The following is a 23642-nucleotide window of genomic DNA, read 5'->3' as shown; positions in this document are numbered from 1 at the left end:
TGTGTCTGTCAGTATACATAGATTTTTGTGATGATCTACATGCACAGGGACAGAGGTAGGCTTCAGGTGTGCATTAATGTGTGTGTGTGTGTGTATGTAACTTTTTTCCACCCAACAGTGAAACACACCAATATTAAAAGTTTAGTTGTATCCTGGATTTTAAACAAACAACTGCGTTCACTTTGAAGTACTACCAACATTAAACTTTTGGCTGATTTAACAACACTCACTCTCAAATATATCTGGAAAGAAAAATGCTTGAACTTCATATGTGCACATTTTGCTGTTTCCAATATTATCAATTCTATGGGTGAGTGTATGTGTTCCTTACCTCCATAGTAAACTATAGCAAATTTTACACTGTTTTAATGAACCCAATGAAGTAACCATCCTTATGGTTGGTGATCCCATGAAAATCATGATATTCTCATTCGTATTCGAGATAACAACTTTAAACATGTTTCACAGACTCATATTTCTTATCATGCTCTCTGGTATCATTTTAGCTTTTTGGAAAACAAGGAAGTTTCTTCAGAAATAATATCATTTACCTGTTGTTTCTAGTATGTCAGATTTTCCGGTGGTGGTCTGGTATTTTTTAAGTCTACTATCTCAGTAGAATTCTACGCACATGGGAAACATCAGTCAAAAGTAAAAGATTGGGAGATTTTAGCTTTTTGGAAGCTGATAGGTGATGGGTGGGTGAGGTGGAGGAAGGAGCATTGAGTGTTTCTTTAAGAAAAATTAAACTATAAAAAATGTGTATATGTGTGTGTGTGTGTGGTGTGTGTGTGTGTGTGTGTGTGTGTGTGTATTTCCCAGATTCATATTCTCTGTATTTTTCTACATAGACAACAAAGAAATTTTTTAAAAAGTTACAAATTAAGAAATTGCGTTGGGGATAGGAGGAAATTTAGATATTGAAAACGTGATTTCTGGACAAAATCGTATTGACCCCCTTTTATACGATGAAACAATACATAGTTTCTGATCCTTTTTAAGAACAGAAAGCACTTTCATGCAAATTGTACCCTCACCCTTCACTAATAATACAAGAGCAAATAAATACAATGTGCTTGTAGGTCATAACACCCAGGCAATGCCAGGATGCATTGTTAGTGTGTGTGTGTATGTATATATATATATATATATATATATATAAATTTACTTGGAAATGGATGCATGGCATTCAATCAAATAATAATATATATGAAGAAGAGTTGCAGGAGATTCTGAAGTTGTCTGGAGGTCATAGTTGAAGCCAATGGCGATTTTATTGAATAAATTTACTCTTTAGTATTTAAAGATATTTTTATGTAATTTTAGTAAATATATTTGTTAAAATGAGATGTCAGTGTTATTTTCATTTTTGCATGATTTAGACGACAGTTTATTCACTGCACCTGCTATGTGTGTGTGTGTGTGGTGTGTGTGTGTGTGTATGAGGGGGTGTATGCATCTGTGTGCATGCGTGTGTGTTTGTGCGCATGTGTATTTATAGACATACATACATACACTCAAGCCAGATACAAGAGCAGGCATGGTTATGTACTTTGGAAGCTTGCTTCCCAACCATGTGGCCTTGGGTTCAGTCCTACTGTGAGGCATCTTCAGCAAGTATCTTTTGCTATGGATCTGGGCTAACCAAGCCTTGTGAGTGGATATAGTAGATAGAAACTCAAAGAAGCCCATTGTGTGTGTGTGTGTGTGTGCATGTGTATGTGCGCAGGCGCACGTGTGTGCATGCATGTGTGTGTGTATGTGTGCACCCTTATCTTGACATCATGTGATGGTTGTGAATGAGCAGTTTGTGCATTTTCAGTTTTCTGTGAAAAATATGCCAGGGCAAGGGGAAATATCACCTTGCTTGGAAACAAGCAAGGGTTAGTGACAGGAAGAGCATGCCACTGTAGAAAAATAGGCCTCAACAAATTCTGTCTGATCCATGCAAGGATGGCAAAGTGGTCATTAAATGCGGATGCTGAATACAACACATTACATTTATGTTTCTATCAATTTTAAAAGCAATCAAGAATTAAGAAGCATTTTGTAAAACACCATTTTTTTGTTGTTTTTTGTGTAGTTTTTTTTTGTTTCTATATTATGCTGTATGCTGGTGTTTGGAACCTATGAAACTGAAACAGTTTCCAGAATAACTATTCTTTTCTTTTTACTTGCTTCTCAGCTTTTTTCTCAATGGAAATCAATTTTTCTTTTCTACATCAGTTGCTTTAATGCATACAAAACTGGAATTTTACGAAATAGATATTTTTGTTTGAAAAACATTTTTAAAAATTTCAATGTACCATTTATTATATATTATACTGTTGTTTTTAATTTTTTTTAAAAATCATCATACTGAAAATGAAACTATTAAATATTGAACAATTTATTTCTTGTGTTAGTCCTTTGTTTTTATCTTTAGTTTTTTTTTCCTTTTTTTCTTTTAAAAATTTTCCCTTCACCTGCCTTCTAGATTTTTTTTTTTTTTTCTCTTTCCAAGTTAACAGATTACACATACATACATAGTCTATGTATGCATATGTTGTCATTTTGCTCAGAAACTACAAAAGGAACACACACAAAACCATATATAATATCATTTGCCACCCACCAACTTATGCCAGCCATTTATTGTACATAAAATCGCAACTCTTTCTTTCGCTAGAATATGCTTATCTTCGTAGTTGTGATTTATACCTAAATATTCTTCCGAGTTACTTATACTTTACCTTACTTTATAAACAAAATACTCTGGTCCACTTTCCAAGGTTTCTTCTGAACCCCCCCCCCCCCACCACCACCACATACACACACACATACATACATCATTCTTCTTCTGTCAGCAAATGATCCAAGGTTCTCAATACTTACCGCCTGATATCTCCAATTCGAATGGCCATGCGAGCTGTACCTCCAGCACAGGTTTTATTGTGTTCTTCATCTTCTTTCTGATTGGTAATGCCTTGTTCATAATGGTTAAGGGCTTCCATGTATTTCCCAGTGAGTTCCAATTCTTCAGCTGACTCCAAAGAAATGAATGGAATACTTTCCGGATCTAAAACTTTAGCAAGTTGGAGAGCACTATCCCATTGTAAAAGATCTTTTCGCATCTATGAAGAAACAGAATTGAATTTTAAAAATGATGACTTTTATAATTTACTTTAATTTACATGAATAAGTTATTGGCTAGAGCAAAAATAATTCTAAGATAACATGTAGTGATGTATATTACATTTGTCAATGATGATGAAGAGGTTACAAGAAAAAATATATACTATCATGTAAATATTGTTTTTCATTTTGACATCACTGTAAGGTTTTTGAGATATATAAAAAAAATGCTTATAGTTGTGGACCTTCACACTCTGATTTCAAATTCAACCAAGGTCAGCTTTTCCATCCATCTGAGTTTGATAAACTAAAATATCAATCAAGTACTGGGATCTGTTTAATCAGCAGTTTCCCTCCCACCAAATTTCTGAAACAATTATTATTCAAAAACTATTACATGCTAATTTAATTAGCAGGGATGTTACCATGAGGTTTGGTGACAACAAGACTCCACAAATGTCAAGAATATTTACTCTTTACTCTTTTACTCTTTTACTTGTTTCAGTCATTTGACTGCGGCCATGCTGGAGCACCGCCTTTAGTCGAGCAAATCGACCCCGGGTCTTATTCTTTGTAAACCCAGTACTTATTCTATTGGTCTCTTTTGCCGAACCGCTAAGTAACGGGGACGTAAACACACCAGCATCGGTTGTCAAACAATGCTAGGGGGACAAACACAGACACAAACACACACACATACATATATATATATACATATATACGACAGGCTTCTATCAGTTTCTGTCTACCAAATCCACTCACAAGGCATTGGTCGGCCCGAGGCTATAGCAGAAGACACTTGCCCAAGATGCCACGCAGTGAGACTGAACCTGGAACCATGTGGTTGTTTAGCAAGCTACTTACCACACAGCCACTCCTGCGCCTAGGAGTCTTGCAGCATATAGATGGCACATTTCTGCATGCTGTTAATACATGTCTCAATTCCAATATCCTTCGCCTGTGATAGCAGTTTAGATGTTGTGCCAAGTGCATCAATTACTATAGGAACAATTGTCACCTTTGTTTTTCACCATCTTTCCATCACTCTGGCAAACCCACTCTATAATATGTAATTGCAAAATCTATGATCTTTCACTTTTTTTTACCCTAGTGTATTGATTCCAAAGTATTTCTATGTTTTGTGGTCTGATTCTTTTATCTCAGTTTCCTTATCAAATATGATATTAATGTTCTTAAATAATTTTCCTTTCTTCAGGGTTACCTGAGCACAGTTTACTAAGCCTAGTCTCAAGCTGATTCCTTTGGTGAGTCTGTGTACTGTCTGCAGCAGTGTTTCTCATTGTTTATTGTTTGCATCATACAACTTCATATACAAAAAGTGGTTAACTATCTTGCCATAGCATTTGTATCCATGTCCAATTCTATGGAACATGACAAAGTAAAGGATGAAGTGCTAAGAGAAAAAGAGTGGAGAGAGTGAGTCCCCTGATAGATTCCTCTTCTAATTAAGCCAGGTTTAGTTTTTTATAATTCATTTGGTGGTCTGTAACTGCAAAACTGTTTGTCATTTTCTCATGACGTTTCATCTATCTCCTTATTACTGGTGCTACTTTACGCATAACTAGTGATTCCACAAGTAGATAATACTGTCAAGAGTTTTCTTGTAGCCAATTTATTATACAATGCTCAGACCCTTCTTTTTTCTTTTTGCAGTCTTCATTTATTGCTTTGTTAATTAGTCAGTGATCTTTAAAGCCATATGAACCTTTGCAGTATCCCTTCTGTTAAACAGGTTACATTTATCTACAAGAGGGTGCTGAAAAGTTCCTGGCATTGGGTAAAATAAAATACAGGATGCCAGCGCCGCCTTGACTGGCTTCTGTGCTGGTGGCACATAAAATGCACCAACCGATCGTGGCCGCTGCCAGCCACCCCTGGCACCTGTGCCAGTGGCACATAAAAAGCACCCACTACACTCACGGAGTGGTTGGCATTAGGAAGGGCATCCAGCTGTAGAAACACTGCCAGATCAGACTGGAGCCTGGAGCAGCCTCCTGGCTTCCCAGACCCCAGTCGAACTGCCCAACCCATGCTAGCACGGAAAACAGACGTTAAACAATGATGATGAGGAGGAGGAGGAGGATCAGTTAATTATGATTTTATTCAACATATTTCCCTCTCAGATTTACATACTTATTGCAGCAGTCCTGCAGCTTTTCTAAGCCCTGTAGAAGAACTTGGAAGGTTGGGCCTCCAGCCAGGCCTTTCCTTAAAGCCAGGAACTTTTCAGTACCCCCTCATAGATGTTTCTTCAAATTTCTACAATATAATTGCAAACTAGGCTTTGAAGGTTTTATGAAGCATGTTATGGATCCATTGCTTCTGTATATCTAGAGATTAAGATGGTTTTCTTACAATGAACCATTTAGTTGTTACCTCTGGATCCATCAAAATTTCGTTAAACTTCTTTGCAAGCATCCTGTGTGTCTCAGTTAAATATTGACCTTTGCCTTTCTCTCTGATATCATCAATGGTATAAAGAGAGACTTGCTAACCCTCTACAAAACCCAATAAAGATCCATGTTAGAATACTGTCCACATCAATGAGAGAGTGATAATGATTTATACTTAAACATCTAAACTGCATTTAAAAGAAGGCCATTTGACTGATCTGCAAAGATTCAATCACCAGCATACTTTAATCAAAAGTTCATAGACACAATTTCTTCATTCTATCCTTAATATTTCTATTACAATGGCTTATATCCATCCTACATCTCTCTCCTTTCTTTGAACCCCTCCTACCCCAACATCAAACATGTAATCCAATCTTTCCTCTCCAGAAATGCAACCATGGAGAATTCTAAATTGCCTACATTTTTTCCATAGACATCAACCTACAGATGTGTCAACTGATAGCCTAGACAGACCTGAAAAGATCATGTGCACTATTCCTTCTCTTCCTCTCCTCTCTCTCTCTCTCTCTCTGGTTACCATATAAAAACAGCAGCAACAGCTGCAACTAGATCACTGCGTTAATATTGTCTTGCTTTTTTTGAACAACATTAATCTCAATCGTTGTAGTTGTAATAGATAATCAGAAATCCAAATTCTCTACATAAAATGGTGCTAGACACTCCCACAATTTCTTATTTCTTTATTGCCCACAAGGGGCTAAACATAGAGGGGACAAACAAGGACAGACAAAGGGATTAAGTCAATTACATCAACCCCAGTGCATAACAGGTACTTAATTTATCAACCCCGAAAGGATGAAAGGCAAAGTCGACCTTGGCAGAATTTGAACTCGGAACGTAACAGCAAACGAAATACCGCTGAGCATTTTGCCCAGCATGCTAACGTTTCTGCCAGCTCACCACCTTTAATTTCTGTTGTTAATTTCTGTTAATTTCTCCCACAATTTCTGTTGTTAAAAATCTTAAGTTAAAGTGATGCAGTCTTGAAATATTAACATTGTTGACCACTAACCAGATGCTTTATCAAAATATCAACCTCCAAACAGTCTAAGTAAATCCACTCCAAAGAAGAGACCATTAAATATTGTTTCAATATTAAGTTCTCTGCTAAGGTCAACTCTGCCTTTCATCCTTTCAGGGTCAATAAATTAAGTACCAGTTGCATACTGGGGTTGATCTAATTGACTGGGCCCCTCCCCAAAAATTTCAAGCCTTATACTTAGAGTAGAAAAGAATATTAAATTCTGAAAAAAAGCAACAGTAAAGTCCAGAATGTTAGGAATTAAGAATAAAAAAGGGCAAAAATTTGCATAGGAACATCAATTTAGGGAAAGGATTTTTACCTCTAAAGCTTCTTTTGGTTGAGTGGATGACAAGAATGATTCTTGTGCCAAATTGAACTCTTTCAGAATCATGGCAACATAACCAATTAATAGATTCCATTCCTCAGTTTTCTGTGATTAAATAAATACATAAATAATGTTTCAATACATGTTTAAACATTTATATCTAAATACTACAGTGGATGTCAATATTTTGGGGAGTTTTATTTTCCAATTGCAGTCTTTTCTAATCCTAATATTTCTTGAACATTAAAATCATTTATGCACCTGTATGAAATCTGTATTATAAAGTTCTGTCTGGTACAATTCACCAGAGCAGTTAATATTGCTGTTGTTTAGCTCCAGATCAACCTTGATCAAGCAGACATATGATCAAAGGTATTTTGTCCTTGATTTTCTTGTCTTTCTGTTTTTTATGCAGTAATTGTGTATCTAGGACTGCATTATCTTCTCTACAAACAACAGTAGAGTGAGTGATCTGAGGTGGATTTGACTACTACTTCTATCAGGTCAAGCAACTACATAGAGGCTTCTCTCATTGGTTCAACATCAGTACATAGCTCTGGTTCCTCATCAGAAACTTTTCTGTACAATTACCAGTTAAGTAGTATTCCAACAGATCAGCTTGCACTCAAGTCACACATGTCATTAACCGAATATAGAGTGAAAGGTACACATAACTAATAAGGGATCTAATAGGTCAACAAGTACATGATTTCCCACCTTTCTGTAAAGTGGAGGCACATGGCCTAGTGGTTAGAGCAGCAGACTCGCGGTCGAGGGATCGCGGGTTCAAATCTAAGACCAGGTGACATGTGTGTTAATGAGCGAAAACACCTAAGCTCCACGCGGCTCCGGCAGAAGGTAATGGCGAACTTCTGCTGACTCTTTCGCCACAACTTTCTCTCACTCTTTCCTCATCTTGCAATTCACCTGCAACAGACCGGCATCCCGTCCAGGTGGAGAACCTATACGCCAAGAAACTGGGAAACCGGCCCTTATGAGCCAGGCATGGCTCGAGAAGGAACAAACAAAACCTTTCTGTAAACTGTTTGTCATTTTTCTGTGCTTTCTATGTGTAAAATATTTTGCAAGGGACACCGTCAAGTTTTAATTGCTTTAATACTAAAGAGAAAGTGGTACACTGTTCCCATACTTATGCATTCAGTTGTTGCTGGTTCTTATCTTATATATCTATAAAACACTATAGATGATATACTCACAGGTAGTGAGTGTTTACTCTCTGGGATCCAAACTTTCACACTATACCACAGCTTTTCAAAGTACCAACACTTTATAGACATGTAGCTTGATTTTGTCATAGTGTCATGTTAACACTCTATCACAAGAATCAAAATAAATAGTTAAATCTATTTCTACATATTCAAGCCAATAACTCCTAGCCAGTTTTGTTGTTGGCATTTATGATAGAACTGTGTTAGGAAACAGAGTAACTGTCCATTCTCTGAGCATCAATGACAACTGACAATCTGTTTTTCTGGTATTGGCTGCAATAAGCTACCAATGTATTGGCAAATGGGACAGAATCATCAGTAAATATTAAAACAGGAAATATTCATCTTCTGTTTCTGAACTTTATCCAGGTATGACTACAAGGTTAATAAACTTGCTTCACAACTGCATGGTCTCAGGTTCAATGCTACTGTGTGGCACCAAAGCAAAACATCTACCATAGCCTTAGGTTGTTAAGAACCTTAAGAGTGAAATTTGGGAAATGAGAACAGTGAGTAAACTTTCCTGGAGGACTGTTCCTGTTCTTAGATGGTAGTCTTAATCTATTGCCCAGTTCAACACCACTACCTGGCCCTTGGTGTCTTTAGCAGAGTACACTCAGTTATGGCCTGAAAAAGGTCATGGTTACTGCCCTCCCTCTTCTGACAAAGTTATATAAAAAAATGTTAGCTAAAGAAATTAGCTGTCTTTACTCTACATTGAAGATGCCATATGAAAATTTCCATTAATTTTTTAGAGAAAAGAATGCCAGGAGCACACCTTTGTTTTATACCATCTGAGATTTCTTCACACTAAACAATGATTGTTTCTATGGGGAAACCAAGACTACTTCCACCTACCCAGTTACTTTGTCTAGCACCTTCCACGGGATATATGAGCAAATCCTTTGACTCCAGAAGCAGTGCTATAATTATTGGTCAGCTCAACAAATATTATGTATGAGAGTAAAATAGTAAAACCAAAGGAGGCTAATAATGGTCAGCACTAGCATATAATAAGTTCAATAAGTACACAAGAGAAAAAACACCCAAACTTAAGTGTCAAAATTCTCCTCTTAGTAATGGAAAACTACCTCATTCCAGTTTGTAAAGATCCTTTCTATATGCCATGTATTTTTTTCCCTACATCAATACAGGTTGAAGATCATACCTGCTATGACATATCTTAGTATAACACCACACTGACTATTTATGGAAAAAGTATGAACATGTTATTTTCCTTCCCCAAAAAAGACCTTTGCTAATATAGAAAATAGTTAAAGACTGTTTAATATGTCATAGAAATGTTTACAAAAATATTTAGTCTTGCTGGTGCAGAATAATAATAATACATTTTTTTTTCTAACCTGTATGACAAATTTTTATTTTAAGTCAACTGATTACATTTCAAATTATAACATTTAAATACAAAGAAACAAAGAAAGTGAAAAAGAAAAAAAAGAAAAGAACAAAAAGGATTAAGCAGCATAAGATGGAGGGAGAGGGGGCAATGGGCCACACACCTGAGAGAAAGGGTGTGCTCAGTCACACCCCACAGACATGATTGTGATGATGTTGCCACAGAGAATGGCCAGTGACACTGCAGCAGCCATTCCAACTCGCAGGGCTCATTTCTCAGATGGGCCACTGTTACCTCAATTTTGCAGAGGAAATCAGTATAGTGGGGTCCAAGAACACCCAAGGTCTTGATGGCGCAGACACCTATATTTATTGATTTTCCTTTCTTCTGCATTACAGGTGGCAATACCAGGTTTGCAGCCAACACAGCAAGGTTGGAGCTGGAGTATGTGTCACTGTACATCATGCCCCAGGCAGGGATCTGCCTCTCTCAAATGGGAAGAGGGTTATTCTGTCCCCACACTTACCATCCTCACAGTCAAGACCTGGCTCCAATTGAGATGGGAAGCCAGCTGCATCAAGGTCCCTTCTAATTATGTTGTTCAAAGTGGCATGTCAAGGGAATGAGCCTGTGTTAAGACAACAATTTATAATTGATTTCAAGTAAAATTGTATGTTATCTCATGACTTTCTACACGTAACTCTGAGCTGTCAATAAACAAGCTCTTAACATATAGTAAATAGTAACTGTTTCTGTTGGCAGTGTTATTTATCACCAGGCCAACCCTATTGAGCAAACTATTAATGAAATGTACTTCAGCTATAATCATCCTACCATTCTGCTTTTTTTTCTTTTCTTGATATAATGTATCTAATCCTGCATTATCCAGTGTATTCTTATATTTTTCAAAAGATGATAGGATGTAGTTTGAGGGAGATTTGATATATTTTGAACAGGTTAACAACCAAGCAATGTTTCCCTCATTGCTCATATTGAATGTTTATTAGGCACAGTTCTGACAAATTCTAATCAAGACTAACTATAGTTAAGTGCACTTTCATCATCACCTTCAATTTAGGATATATCTGCCATACAGCATATTGCCTATTTGTCTTATTCCTTTCTACATAATATGATCCGTAAGATTTAGCATCATAAATACATTATTAATATGTTGCAAACGTTCAACATGCTTTCACATAGAGACTCTTTGATAATCATGCTACGTAGCATTCAATATAATATAACAAATCAATGTGACATTTGACATTAAGCAACATTTGAAGTAGCAAAAATCTTACCCCAATTTCCTTCAGATCCATCACCATAGCAGGGCATTTGATTTGTCGATAGATCGCAATAGCTTCAATAGACAGATGATATTGGATGTGAGAACAGGTCAGCTTTTAACTCTTAACTATTTCATTCATCTAACAGCACAATTACAAGCATTTAAATTCTTTTTGCTCTTCTTACTCCTGGCTTAATTTGACTTTCATAACTTCTACATAAAAGAGTTCCTTTTGATTGTCCTCTTTCTCCACTGCACATTCCTCAACAACACTGTCATAATCAACATCCTTAGCAACACTGCCAACACCATCTCTATCACCCTTATCAATACCACCACCATCAATACCACAAACATCAGCACCAATAATTTAACATCTTTTCACCATGCTAGCATGGCTTGAAAAGGCCTGCAATATGGAATTTTTATAGACAGCTTGAACCTCACCATATAATTACTTCTATATTGTATATCTTCTAGCACCCTCTCATGATAATGCTCTACCATCATCCCATATTCACAAGTGAGGGTTGAGTGCACAAGGTATTTGACTATTTGATTTATCTGATATGATGTGAAGTCAAATCCACTACATATATTGTGTTTTGCTTTGGGGCACTACCCTAGGTCAGCCAACTATCTGAAATAAGTACCAGATTATCAAGGAATATTACGTACTAGCTTTTAATCTACTGACCCTGAATAGGAAGATCTGCAAACAGATCTCTGACTTGTTTTGGAGAATTTGTTGCATTTGCTTCCTCCAGAGTCATATTCCAATGATGATCATGTTCGTTGCAAAAAATCACATAAAAAAAAAATCACCAAAAATTATTGCTGGATTTCGCAATTAATTTCAATTATTCCCAAAATTTATTTCCAAGTTTTAAAAATTGTTATCGTACAAAAAAATTTGTCACAAAAAGTTACATAAATAAATTGCCAAAAACAATCACAGTAATGAAAACTTAGGAATCCCAAATTTCAGGATTGTGGGTCTGGATTCAGCTCAGAATGTTTTTAATTTACTCACGGAGTCAGCTTGATTCCAAAATGGTATGATATGTTGGGCTATGGCCTTTAGGAGTGAAGTTTGAAAAGTTTGACACACTGACACACTGATATTCACATTTATTATATTAGATGATAGACTGACATCCTATCAAGTCTCTTTTAAATCACATCCTATCATTTTAAAAAGGTAGGACTCCACTACCTCATGGCAAGACATGTTTTTTTTATGGCAAACTGAAAATGAACAACATTGTATATTGGTGATGCTCATTTACAAGGGTACACATGCACATGCATGCACATACACACGCACACATGTACACGTACACAGATACACACTTGTGCACCTCCACCACAGTACCTTGAGAGTATGTCCTGATATATCTTCACTACCATCTCTCTGTCTCCCTTGCTCTCTAACTCTCTCTTTCTCTCTGACTCTCTCTAACTCTCTCTTTCTCCCTAACTCTTTCTCTGTCTTTCTTTCCTTTCGTTTCCAATTTGGGTAGCTATGAATTTCCTCAACAGCAAGACACATATCTCCGTCTCTCTACTATATTTTAACCTCTCATCAACTGGCACAAAACCACTTCCTCAATACTACCCTCCATCCCAGTCAAAGGATCTTTGTCTTGCAAGTTACTTGGTGACACCACTGGTGCTGGTGCCATTTAAGAAGCATCCACTACACACTGTAAAGTGGTTGGCATAAGAAAAGGCATCCAACTGTAGAAACCATGCCAAAGCAAACAGTAGAGCTTGATTGCTGTTTCTAGCAGTTTGAGCATTATTAGCTTACTGTTACACTATGCTTTTATCTGTATGTTCTTGAAACATATGAAGTCATATTAAAGAAAAACGTTAAGCTAAAATGCGTTAATATATAGAATTTAGGTCTGGAGAGACATGTTAGGGAAAAGACCGGCCTGCCTATCAAAGCTGCCACGAACATAACAGGATTGCAAAGACACAAAGAAAATATGAACAGCACAAGTCCAGAGACAACGCTTTGCTTTCAGTCCCAGCAGACCACCTGTGCCTGACCTGCAGCAGGGCCGTCAAAGTACGCATCAGACTGATCAACCACAGCCAGACACACTGTAACCCGTCTCCTTTTCCACTGTGATGTCCCTGACCATCATTAACAACAACAGACAAACTAAGTAATAAACAGATAGAAATAGGGATGATCAAAAAGTACAGTACCTTCATCAATTTCAAGGTTTCTTAGAGCTGCTTCTGCTACAACCTCCCAATTATTTTTGGTGCCAAGAGCATCACACAGTCTCAGACAATCTTTCCACCTGGAAGAAAGAGACAAAAGCCAAACTTTTAGTACCTCAAGAAAATATTCTCCCCAGTGCCCTCTTTTCTTTTTTTTTTTCTTTTTTCATTTTCTATAAGACTTGAAAATTAGATTATTAGACACTTCAGATCTCTTTTTTCTCGATGCTCAGTCTTCCAGATTCAAGCATATTTGGACAAGTCTTATTCCTTGTGACTGAACCAACCTAGATCTATTGGATTGAAGGTTTGATCCTCTCAACTGTTGGGATTCTTAACCAGAGTGGTGGGGTCTCATTGAGGGTATGCATCTTAAAAAATATTGCTATTCACTACAAAACAATACATTGTTGGCATCCTTTATATGGGAACTTAAACATCTTGGAATTACATTGTGAAGTAAATATTTGGGTACTATTTAAGAAGAGTGGTCCCGGTGTGTGTACTCGCACATCCGCGCTAGCTAGTCGTGACTAGTTGATCCTACAACGACTACCTAGCAAAGTAAATAAAACAAAAAAACAAAGTAAGGATCGACTAGCTAGCATGAGTGCATGCACCGGGACAGCTCTTCTTAAATGGTACCAACATTTGAATTGTAACAGTTGGCATAAAGGCTGTAAGTTTTTCATTTTTGGCTTCCGTGCCAGTGGCACGTAAAAAGCACCAACCAATCGTGGCTGTTGCCTGCCTCCCCTGGCACCTGTGCCAGTGGCATGTAAAAAGCACCCACTACACTCATGGAGTAATTGGCATTAGGAAGGGCATCAAGCTGTAGAAACACTGCCAGATCAGACTGAGGCCTGGTGCAGCCTCCTGGCTTTTCAGACCCCAGTCGAACCATCCAACCCATGCTGGCATAGAAAACGGACATTAAATGATGATGATAATAATGATCCTATAATTTGTGCTAGATTGTGTTTGAGTAGGATTAGCGTTAGAGTTGAAATTAGAATTAGAGTACACCATGAATCACTACATTAAGTATATTAGTCTGCACCTAATTATGTATTCTTCATGCATTCTTGGTAAATTTTCCAATATCATTATTTTAAATGACACTGATTAATCCTAATATAAAAACTATATCCTCTCAGTCAGTCTAAGATCTGGTATTTATGTGTTAGACCATAATTTGCTGAGGAGGTCTAGTAAGACTGAAACATGTCCAAAGTTGTCACTATACTTACCGAAAGTCAGACTCACTCCCCACTATGTGTATCCACTTAATTTTAATCAATTTAAATTCCAAAGTTCTCTCCTTTACATTCCTTGACAAAAAGCATCATTAACAACAAATGCTTTCCCCTATTATTATAGCTGTAACTTTTATGGACTAAAATCTCTTGTACAGCTCACTACATTTATGTTAGCTTGCATGTAACTATCTACATAAGCTGTAAGGCCTACAAAACAATATTGTTGCAACAATGTTTTTGAGATATCTTCATTATAACCATGATTATTTAGTGAAAGAAAGACCTCTGGGTCCTGTTAGAATTTACCGCTCTCCTAAATCCTTAGTTATTATTGCTTAGCTCCAAGTCAGTTCTGATACAGCAGACCTATGGCCAAAGGTTGTGCTAAAATCATTCCATCTTTTTTCAAACATATTGCATCTACAATTACATTATCCACTGTCTCCTCCTTTCTTTCCCTTTTTTAAAAAAAAAAGAAGGTGATTAGAATAACATTCAGCTACTTTTTCTAGAAGGTAGAATGAAAGAGGATCTATCATTGTCCCAGGCTTCCTCATTAGCTCATACTTAAGTAGTTGATTAATCGAATTTATTTATTTTAGAAATCAGCCCAGTCATCAGCTCATACAAGCCACCATTATTATCATTAAACAAGTTGCCCAGTATCTCTCTATTCAACCATTTATGCCTTTCATAATACAAGGATTTCATTGAATTTGGGAAACTGTTAAGCTTATAAACTTAAACATGGCAAGTGAAATCAAAATCAAAATCAAAATCAAATTCGATGACTGGCATACGTGCTAGCGGGGTGCAAAGAGCACCATACGAGTGTGATTGTTGACAGAGCGGCTAACCGGCTTCCGTGCCAGTGGCACATAAAAGGCACCATTCAAGTGTGATCGTTACTAGCGTAGCCTTACTGGCAATTGTGCCCTGTGCTAGTAGGGTGCCAAGAGCACCATCCAAGCATGATCATTGCCAGAACGGCTAACTGGCTTCTGTGCCGGTGGCATGCAAAGGGGCACCATTCGAGTGTGATCGTTACCAGCGTCGCCTTACTGGCACATGTGCCGGTGGCATGTGTAAAAAGATTCAAGCAAGGTCATTGCCAGTACCGCCTGACTGGCCCCCATGCCGGTGGTACTTTAAAAGCACCCACTACACTCTTGGAGTGGTTGGCATTAGGAAGGGCATCCAGCTGTAGAGACTCTGCCAGATCAAGATTGGAGCCTGGTGCAGCCATCTGGTTCGCCAGCCCTCAGTCAAAACCATCCAACCCATGCTAGCATGGAAAGCGGATGTTAAATGATGATGATGATGATGATGATTGTTAAAGCTGCACCTACGAATCAAACAACTCTGCTCAATCATTTTACCTCCTTCCCAACACATACACACTCTACTTTTGTTTCATTCTATATCTTTTATTTAACAGTATTTGATATGAAAAGTCTGTTTAGTCTTTGATATTCTATTGATCTAATGTTAGTATCGTTAATAATTAGGTGTCCATATCTACATACAAGACTTCTGTGTTACTCTGTATAATCAACCTAATAACGTTTGCAACATTATTATAACAGCATATTATACTTCAGAGCTGTAGTGTTATGTTCCATTGAAAAACACCTCAACAACCATGTGAGAGAGAGAGGTGGGAGAGATCATCATCATCATCATCATCATCATTTAACCCTTTAGCATTTAAACCGGCCATATCCGGCCAAAAGTATTCTGCCTGCTTTATGTTCAAATTGGCCAGATCTGGTCTTTCACACCAACCCTACAATATCGTTTTAAAAATTAACAGCCACCTCATCAAAATCTCATAGCTACATGATTAGTTCAAAACAATGAGAATAAATAAGCCTTAATTTTGGCAGAATAATGCGAACACTAAAGGGTTAATGTCTGTTTTCCATTCTGGCATGGGTTGGCAAGCTTGACAAGCTCCAGGGTTGCAGTGAGCTCCAGTGTCAGCTTTGGCATGGTTTCTACTGGATCACCTTCCTAACGCCAACCACATTACCGAGCTATAAGATATTAAGCTGCGAAATGTGAAGTGGCCTATGCTATAGTTTATAACAGCTGAAACAGAATAAAGATGCATTTAAGAAATGCAAAGATGTGCACAATCAACTTGTTATAGAGGTTCGAAACTGAAGAATATTTGAAAATAACTCTGACAAGTAAGAGTAGGAAAGCCTTGTTGTTTCTCAGACAATAATCTAATATCCTATCTATGGTACACACACAAACACACACACAGATACTCACATATACGCACAGGATAAGGAGAGATAATTGGACCAGTTAAATTTTTTTTTCTCTACAACTTCTAATTAATTCCAGAAATAATTTCTGATGACTTTGTCTATTTCAATAGTTCTATTGTTTTAAATACTAATAAATCCATTTTTTCATTCAATTTTATTATACCGGTGACTGGCATCCGTTGCTAAGAGTACCATATATTGCCAAGAGTACCATATGAGTGAAATCATTGCCAGAGCAAAAAGCTGGCCTTCATGCCAATGGCACGTTAAACACACCATTCGAGCGTAATCGTTACCTGCATCACCTTACTAGTACTTGTGCTGGTGGCACGTGAAAAAAAAATTTGAGCGAGGTCGTTGCCAGTGCCGCTAGACTCGCTCCTGTGCAGGTGGCACATAAAAAGCACCATTTGAGCGTGGCCGTTGCCTGTACCACCAAACTGGCCCTCGTGCCGGTGGCACGTAAAAGCATCCACTACACTCTCGGAGTGGTTGGCATTAGGAAGGGCATCCAGCTGTAGAAACTCTGCCAGATCAGATTGGAGTCTGGTTCACCAGACCTCAGTCAAATCGTCCAACCCATGCTAGCACGGAAAGCGGACATTAAATGATGATGATGGTATAAACGGTGGAAATCCAGCAGAATCATTAGCACATCAGACAAAATGCTTTGCAATATTTATTCCAGCTCTTTACAGTCTAAGCTCAAATACTGCCAAGGTCAACTTTGCCATTCATCCTTTCAGAGTCAATATAATAAGTACCAGTTTTTCTGGGCATGTTCCAAAATGTGAAACCATGATTATACACTGGTATAATCAGGTTGGTCCCCATTCTGATTGATTGTTGAAGTCACAGTGTTTCAGCTGTTGTACCCTCTGGCCTTCTTCAGTATTTGGAAACACACCATGTATAAGGATAATCCCTCAGAATTTCAGACAAAAATGTTTTAGTTGTTATATAGTTACTTTTAGTGGTTTTCAACCACTTTTCATCTCTGAACCCCTTTCATTCCTATTTTACAAGGTTGAACCCTCATAACCATTGAATGTTTAAAAAAAATCCTATTACATTTTTAGAATTAAATATCATAAGGAGTAGGAGTGGCTGAGTGGTAAGTAGCTTGCTTACAAGCCACATGGTTCCGGGTTCAGTCCCACTGTGTGGCACCTTGGGCAAGTGTCTTCTACTATAGCCTCAGGCCAACCAAAGCCTTGTGAGTGGATTTGGTAGACAGAAACTGAAAGAAGCCCATCATATATATGTGTGTGTATATATATATATATATCGAAATTGAACCAATCCTATGACTGGCACCTGGCAGATGCCAGGACCCCTGGACTGGAGATACGTAAAAAGCACTATCCGAATCGTGGCCGATGCCAGCGCCGCCTCGACTGGCTTCCGTGTCGGTGGCACGTAAAAAGCACCATCCGAATCGTGGCCGAAGCCAGTGCCGCCTCGACTGGCTTCCGTGCAGGTGGCACGTAAAATGCACCAATCCGACCGTGGCCGATGCCAGCCTCACCTGGCACCAGTGCAGGTGGCACGTAAAAAGCACCCACTACACTCACGGAGTGGTTGGCGTTAGGAAGGGCATCCAGCTGTAGAAACATTGCCAGATAAGACCGGAGCCTGGTGCAGCCTTCTGGCTTCCCAGATCCCCGGTCGAACCGTCCAACCCATGCTAGCATGGAGAACGGACGTTAAACGATGATGATGATGATGATATATATATATATATGTACATGTGTGTATATGTTTGTGTGTTTGTGTTTGTTCCCCCCCCCCACCAACATCGCTTGACAACCGATGCTGGTGTGTTTACGTCCCTGTAACTTAGCGGTTCGGCAAAAGAGACCGATAGAATAAATACTAGGCTTACAAAGAATAAGGTCTGGGGTCAATTTGCTCGACTAAAGGCAGTGCTCCAGCATAGCCACAGTCAAATGACAGAAACAAGTAAAAGAGTAAAAGAATAAGGAATTACATAAAAATATTGTTAAACTATCTTCAACATTGTACAAGTATAATCAATTTATTGCACATACATTTTAACAACAAAATTTTATATGGACACCCACTGCCCAAAGACCACATGAACCCTGGTTGAAAACCACAGTTTTTTACCATTACATCCCAATCAAACTGATATTGTTATGCTGTTGTGATAGTATGAGTAAAATATAAAAACAGCAAAAGAATATTTACATGGGCATTAAACCTGCTATATTACAGCTAAATCTTGATGATTCCCACTCACTTGTCTTGAAAAAGGATAGAAACATTGCAAAATTCAGCACTGGATATATAAAAATACAGGATAATCATGATCTGAGGCTATTACAACCGCAACAGTATTGATAATCTGAAGATAAAGATAACAGTAATAATATAGCTATAGAACATAGCCAATGACAGAGCTTCTATGCAGATTGAAAACAATTTTTGCTGCTAGAAATAGCAACCAAATTATCTTCAATCATACTCCACAAACTTTTTAAAAATTGATGAACACATTGGATAATGTAGTCCTCATTATACAAAAAAGCAGGTCACAATTGTATTTTTGATTACATGTCTGCTTCATCAAGACTGACCTGGCATAAACAACAGTAGTAATAACTAAAGCCCAAATGAATCTCACCTTCTTAGTTTGATACACAACGCCAAACTCTCTTGAAGCTGAAATGAAACAAACCAAGTGTAAATGTAAATGGTATATATCTAATATAACCAGAAATATACAGAAACATACATACTCACTCATACAGATACACATATAAATACACACAGAAATGCACACACACTCATCAATTGGTAAACAACAGAGAAAATTAGGAAAAGTTTCTCTGAGAATGAAACATACTTACAAAGTAAACACATTAACAATTATACACCATTCAAGTGTGATTGTTACCGCGTCCCCTTACCAGCACTTGTGCTGGTGGCATGTGAAATATTCGAGCGAGGTCGTCGCCAGTGCCGCTGGACTGGCTCCTGTGCAGGTGGCACGTTAAAAAGCACCATTTGGGCCTGGCCGTTGCCAGTACCACCAAACTGGCCCTCGTGCCGGTGGCACATAAAAGCACCCACTACACTCTCGGAGTGGTTGGCGTTAGGAAGGGCATCCAGCTGTAGAAACTCTACCAGATCAGATTGGAGTCAGGTTCGCCAGACCTCAGTCAAACCGTCCAACCCATGCTAGCATGGAAAGCAGACGTTAAATGATGATGATGATTGGTATAAAAAAAAGGACCTCCTAAATCCAGGATAACCTCATTTATCACATGAGAGATAAATCTCTCTCTAGATAACATGATAGGCTCTCACTATTAAAATTTTCAGATGATCTGGTACCTATTTCTGATAACTAGGTGAACAGGGACACTGTAAAATATAATACAATTAATGTTCTACCTAGAACTTCTAGGAGCAGATTTGAACTCATACCCATGTGCAGGCAATGCAAAACTGTATCCCCCTCAACCATCCTACATCTAGGATGGCAGCATAAGAACTTCATGTGATCAACATACAGAGATGCTATCAGCAAGGTGTGGATTGGTAATGTTCTCAGCAAGAAATTTAGCTTACAAGTGGTTCCATCAAAACTCCATTTTCAGTTCTCTCCTATTCATTAGAGTTCCTCAGATCATAACAAAGGAGTTTATAACAGACTAGCAGTATCACCCGACGTTGAGGTCTGTTTTGACCCTTTAGAATTGGAACTTTTGAAAAGTAAAAATTTTGCATTGTGTAGCTTGTTATTCTCTTTGAGTGAACATTTTTCTGGTTGAAATACACCGAAAAATGGTGAGACAGCAGTCAAAAAATCGTAAAAAAATAGGGATTTTCATAGAAAAAAAGCACCTTTTTGATGTAAATAATTTTTGATGTTAACATAGTCCGATGTGAATTTTTTCTTCTACGGAAGGTAGAGCGAGCCTTCTTCTATCATAGTCTCAATTTTGGTCAACTTGCACCACAGGGTCTCAGAGGAGATAGTGTTAGTTGAAGGCTACCAAACCTTCACAGACAACTTCAGCTTTATATAGTGAGAGATTATCCATAGGAACTCCAGCATACCAATATGCCAATCATCTAGGTCTCATAACTGAATCAGTCAAAGGTTTAAAGAAGAATTTCAAAATATGGAAGCAAAGCCTAGAACCAAGAAACCTCAAACAAAATTTGGCAAAGACAAAAGTTTTAGTTATAAGTAAGACAGAACTCTACTGATATTTGGAAAGAGGCCATGCCTAATATATAAAGAATGAATAGGCATGTGGCAGTGTGGTAAGAAGTTTGCTTCCCATGGTTCATGGTCCATTCCCACTGCATGACACTTGGGGCAAGTGTCTTCTACCATAACCTTGGGCTGACCAAAGCTTTGTGAGTGGATTTGGTTGACAGAAACTAAAAGAAGCTCATCAAGTGTGTGTGTGAGGGTTCTGTGTGTGCGTGCATGCATACGTGTGTGTGTGTGTGTGTGTTCCCCATTACTGCTTGACAACCAGTGTTGGTTTGTCTATGCACCCATAACTTAGTAGTTTGGCAAAAAAAGAGGAACAGAACAAGGACCAGGCTTTAAAAAAATGTGATGTCAATTCGTTCAACTAAAATTTTTCAAGGTGGTGCCCCAGCATGGCCACAGTCTAATGACTGAAACAAGTAAAAGATAAAAGATGTAAGAATTCCATATGGTATATTGAATATAAACTATGGATCCAAAAGGAGTAGTATGGGATCACAAGTAGGTTGACAGAGGAAAAAATCTTCATATAATACAATTGTACAGAAGTACTAAGCAGTAAGAGCACTGATGAAATAAATTCTTTCAAATGCTGAGAAGGCTCCATAGAAGTAATTGATAGCTTCTTTTACCGAGACAACCTAATTAGTAGTGAAGACAGGTGCTTCAAAATCATAGTTGTCAGAGTAAGAACAGAGTGGAGTTATTACCATTGTTCTCAATTGATACTCTTTACTCTTTTACTTGTTTCAGTCATTTGACTGTGGCCATGCTGGAGCACCACCTTTAGTCGAGCAAATCAACCCCAGGACTTATTTTTTGTAAGCCTAGTACTTATTCTATTGGTCTCTTTTGCTGAACCGCTAAGTTACAGGGACATAAACACACCACCATCGGTTGTCAAGCTATGTTGGTGGGGACAAACGCAGACACACACGTATATATATATATATATATATATATATATATATATACATATATACGACGGGTTTCTTTCAGTTTTCGTCTACCAAATCCACTCACAAGGCTTTGGTCAGCTCGAGGCTATAGTAGAAAACACTTGCCCAAGGTGCCACGCAGTGGGACCGAACCCAGAACCATGTGGTTGGTAAGCAAGCTACTCACCAAACAGCCACTCCTGCGCCTATGTGCATATGAATTTTTCAGGTAATATTGTAACTCAATGCCTTTCCTTTCCAACCAAGAAACCCTTGGCTATGAAATAGGAATGCAAGAGAAAGTGAGAAAGAGAGACACACACATTAACAAAGGTATAGAATACTAACAATAACAAGCTGCTTTGAACTGATGTCCCTACAGTCAACAACCCAAAAACATCTATCTTACAGTCTCAGTTAAAAAATTAATAAAAAAGAGAGTGAAATGACAAGTGTTGATACTTCAATCTTTAGATATTTCCTCAAAACCATCCATTGTCTGCTGAAATTAATAATTTCAAACTAACTACCAATGAAGATAATTTCTCCATCAGAATCTCAGGGAAGGAGGTGGGGGAAATTTCTGCAGCAGAAATTGCATTATTTATTAAAGTGGACGGATTTAGCCACAAATAGCTCAAAAACACCACAAGTAAAATTAGACATTTTTACAATCATTATAGTTCTAAACTTAAGCAGCTGTTTCTACAGAAACCAATCAATAACCATAACTCCAAGGTAAAAAATCTGGAATTCAAGAAAACCAGTGATGGTTTGTGTTGGCAATAATTATCCTAGAGGCAAGTTCGAAGTAGAATTTGATAAGTTCAGTTGCTGAGAGGAGTGAAGAACCTAATATTGCTCTTAAATACATAAACCATCTGCCACAAATAATTAGTTCTTAAATAGAATATTATCTTTGTATATCCCTAGCTGAATTTATATTGGATATTTAATAATAAACTTCATATTTAGATGTAAGCACAGCTGTGCAGTAAAGAGAGTTTAACTTCACAATCACATGGTTTGGGGTTCAATCCCACTGTAAAGTATCTGCTACAGCTAATATACTTCTTGTGCACATCTTCACATTCATTGTCTTTCTTCTTTATTTTCATTTTTTATCCTTTTATTTGAATTGACTACATATATGTATATATATATGTGTGTGTGTGTGTGTATACATTATATATATATATATATATATATATATATATAATATATATATATATATATATATATATATATATGTACACACACACACACACACACATACACACACACACACACACACATATATATGAGCGAGGTCGAAACATTCGAGCGAGATCGTTGCCAGTTCCGCTGGACTGGCTCCTGTGCAGGTGGCACATACAAAGCACCATTTGAGCGTAACCACTGCCAGTACCAACAAACTGGCCTTCGTGCCGGTGGCACGTAAAAGCACCCACTACACTCTTGGAGTGGTTGGCGTTAGGAAGGGCATCTAGCTGTAGAAACTCTGCCAGATCAGATTGGAGTCTGGTTCGCCAGACCTCGGTCAAATCATCCAACCCATACTAGCATGGAAAGCGGATGTTAAACGATGATGATGATGATGATATATATATATATACAAGTATGGATGTGTGTATTACATATCATCTATGCTATGTATGTGTGCATGTGTGTTTGGGTATGTATCTGTCTCTATGTTTGTCTTTATACGTATCATCACCACTTGTGAATCACTACATTTAATTATGTCCAATAACTTGTTTATTTTCCATTGCTTAACAGTTCAACAAACAGGGATCAATAAGTACCAGTCTTTGAGAAAAAATAAGCATTAGGGTTGACAGGATTGAGTAAATCCCTTCAAGAGAGAGCTTCAGCATTGTTGCAATCTAATAAAT

General features: G+C 37.8%; 1 protein-coding gene across 1 annotated transcript in view; it reads right to left on the bottom strand.

Annotated features, from left to right (window-relative positions):
- The window catches only part of LOC115229308 (WD repeat-containing protein 19-like), a 148124-nt gene that overhangs the window by 51523 nt on the left and 72959 nt on the right, over positions 1-23642 (bottom strand). Inside the window, exons 18-22 of the mRNA XM_036506983.1 lie at positions 19202-19239; positions 12999-13096; positions 10789-10850; positions 6896-7006; positions 2875-3113 (exon numbers count right to left, since the gene is read on the bottom strand). Of these exons, the coding sequence (XP_036362876.1) occupies positions 2875-3113; positions 6896-7006; positions 10789-10850; positions 12999-13096; positions 19202-19239 (548 nt within the window). The remainder of the gene's footprint in view (positions 1-2874; positions 3114-6895; positions 7007-10788; positions 10851-12998; positions 13097-19201; positions 19240-23642) is intronic.

Source organism: Octopus sinensis, linkage group LG1, assembly GCF_006345805.1.
Source record: "Octopus sinensis linkage group LG1, ASM634580v1, whole genome shotgun sequence".
NCBI lineage: Eukaryota > Metazoa > Mollusca > Cephalopoda > Octopoda > Octopodidae > Octopus > Octopus sinensis.
The sequence above is the reverse complement of the archived record's forward strand: the minus strand, read 5'-3'. Positions and strand labels throughout refer to the sequence as shown.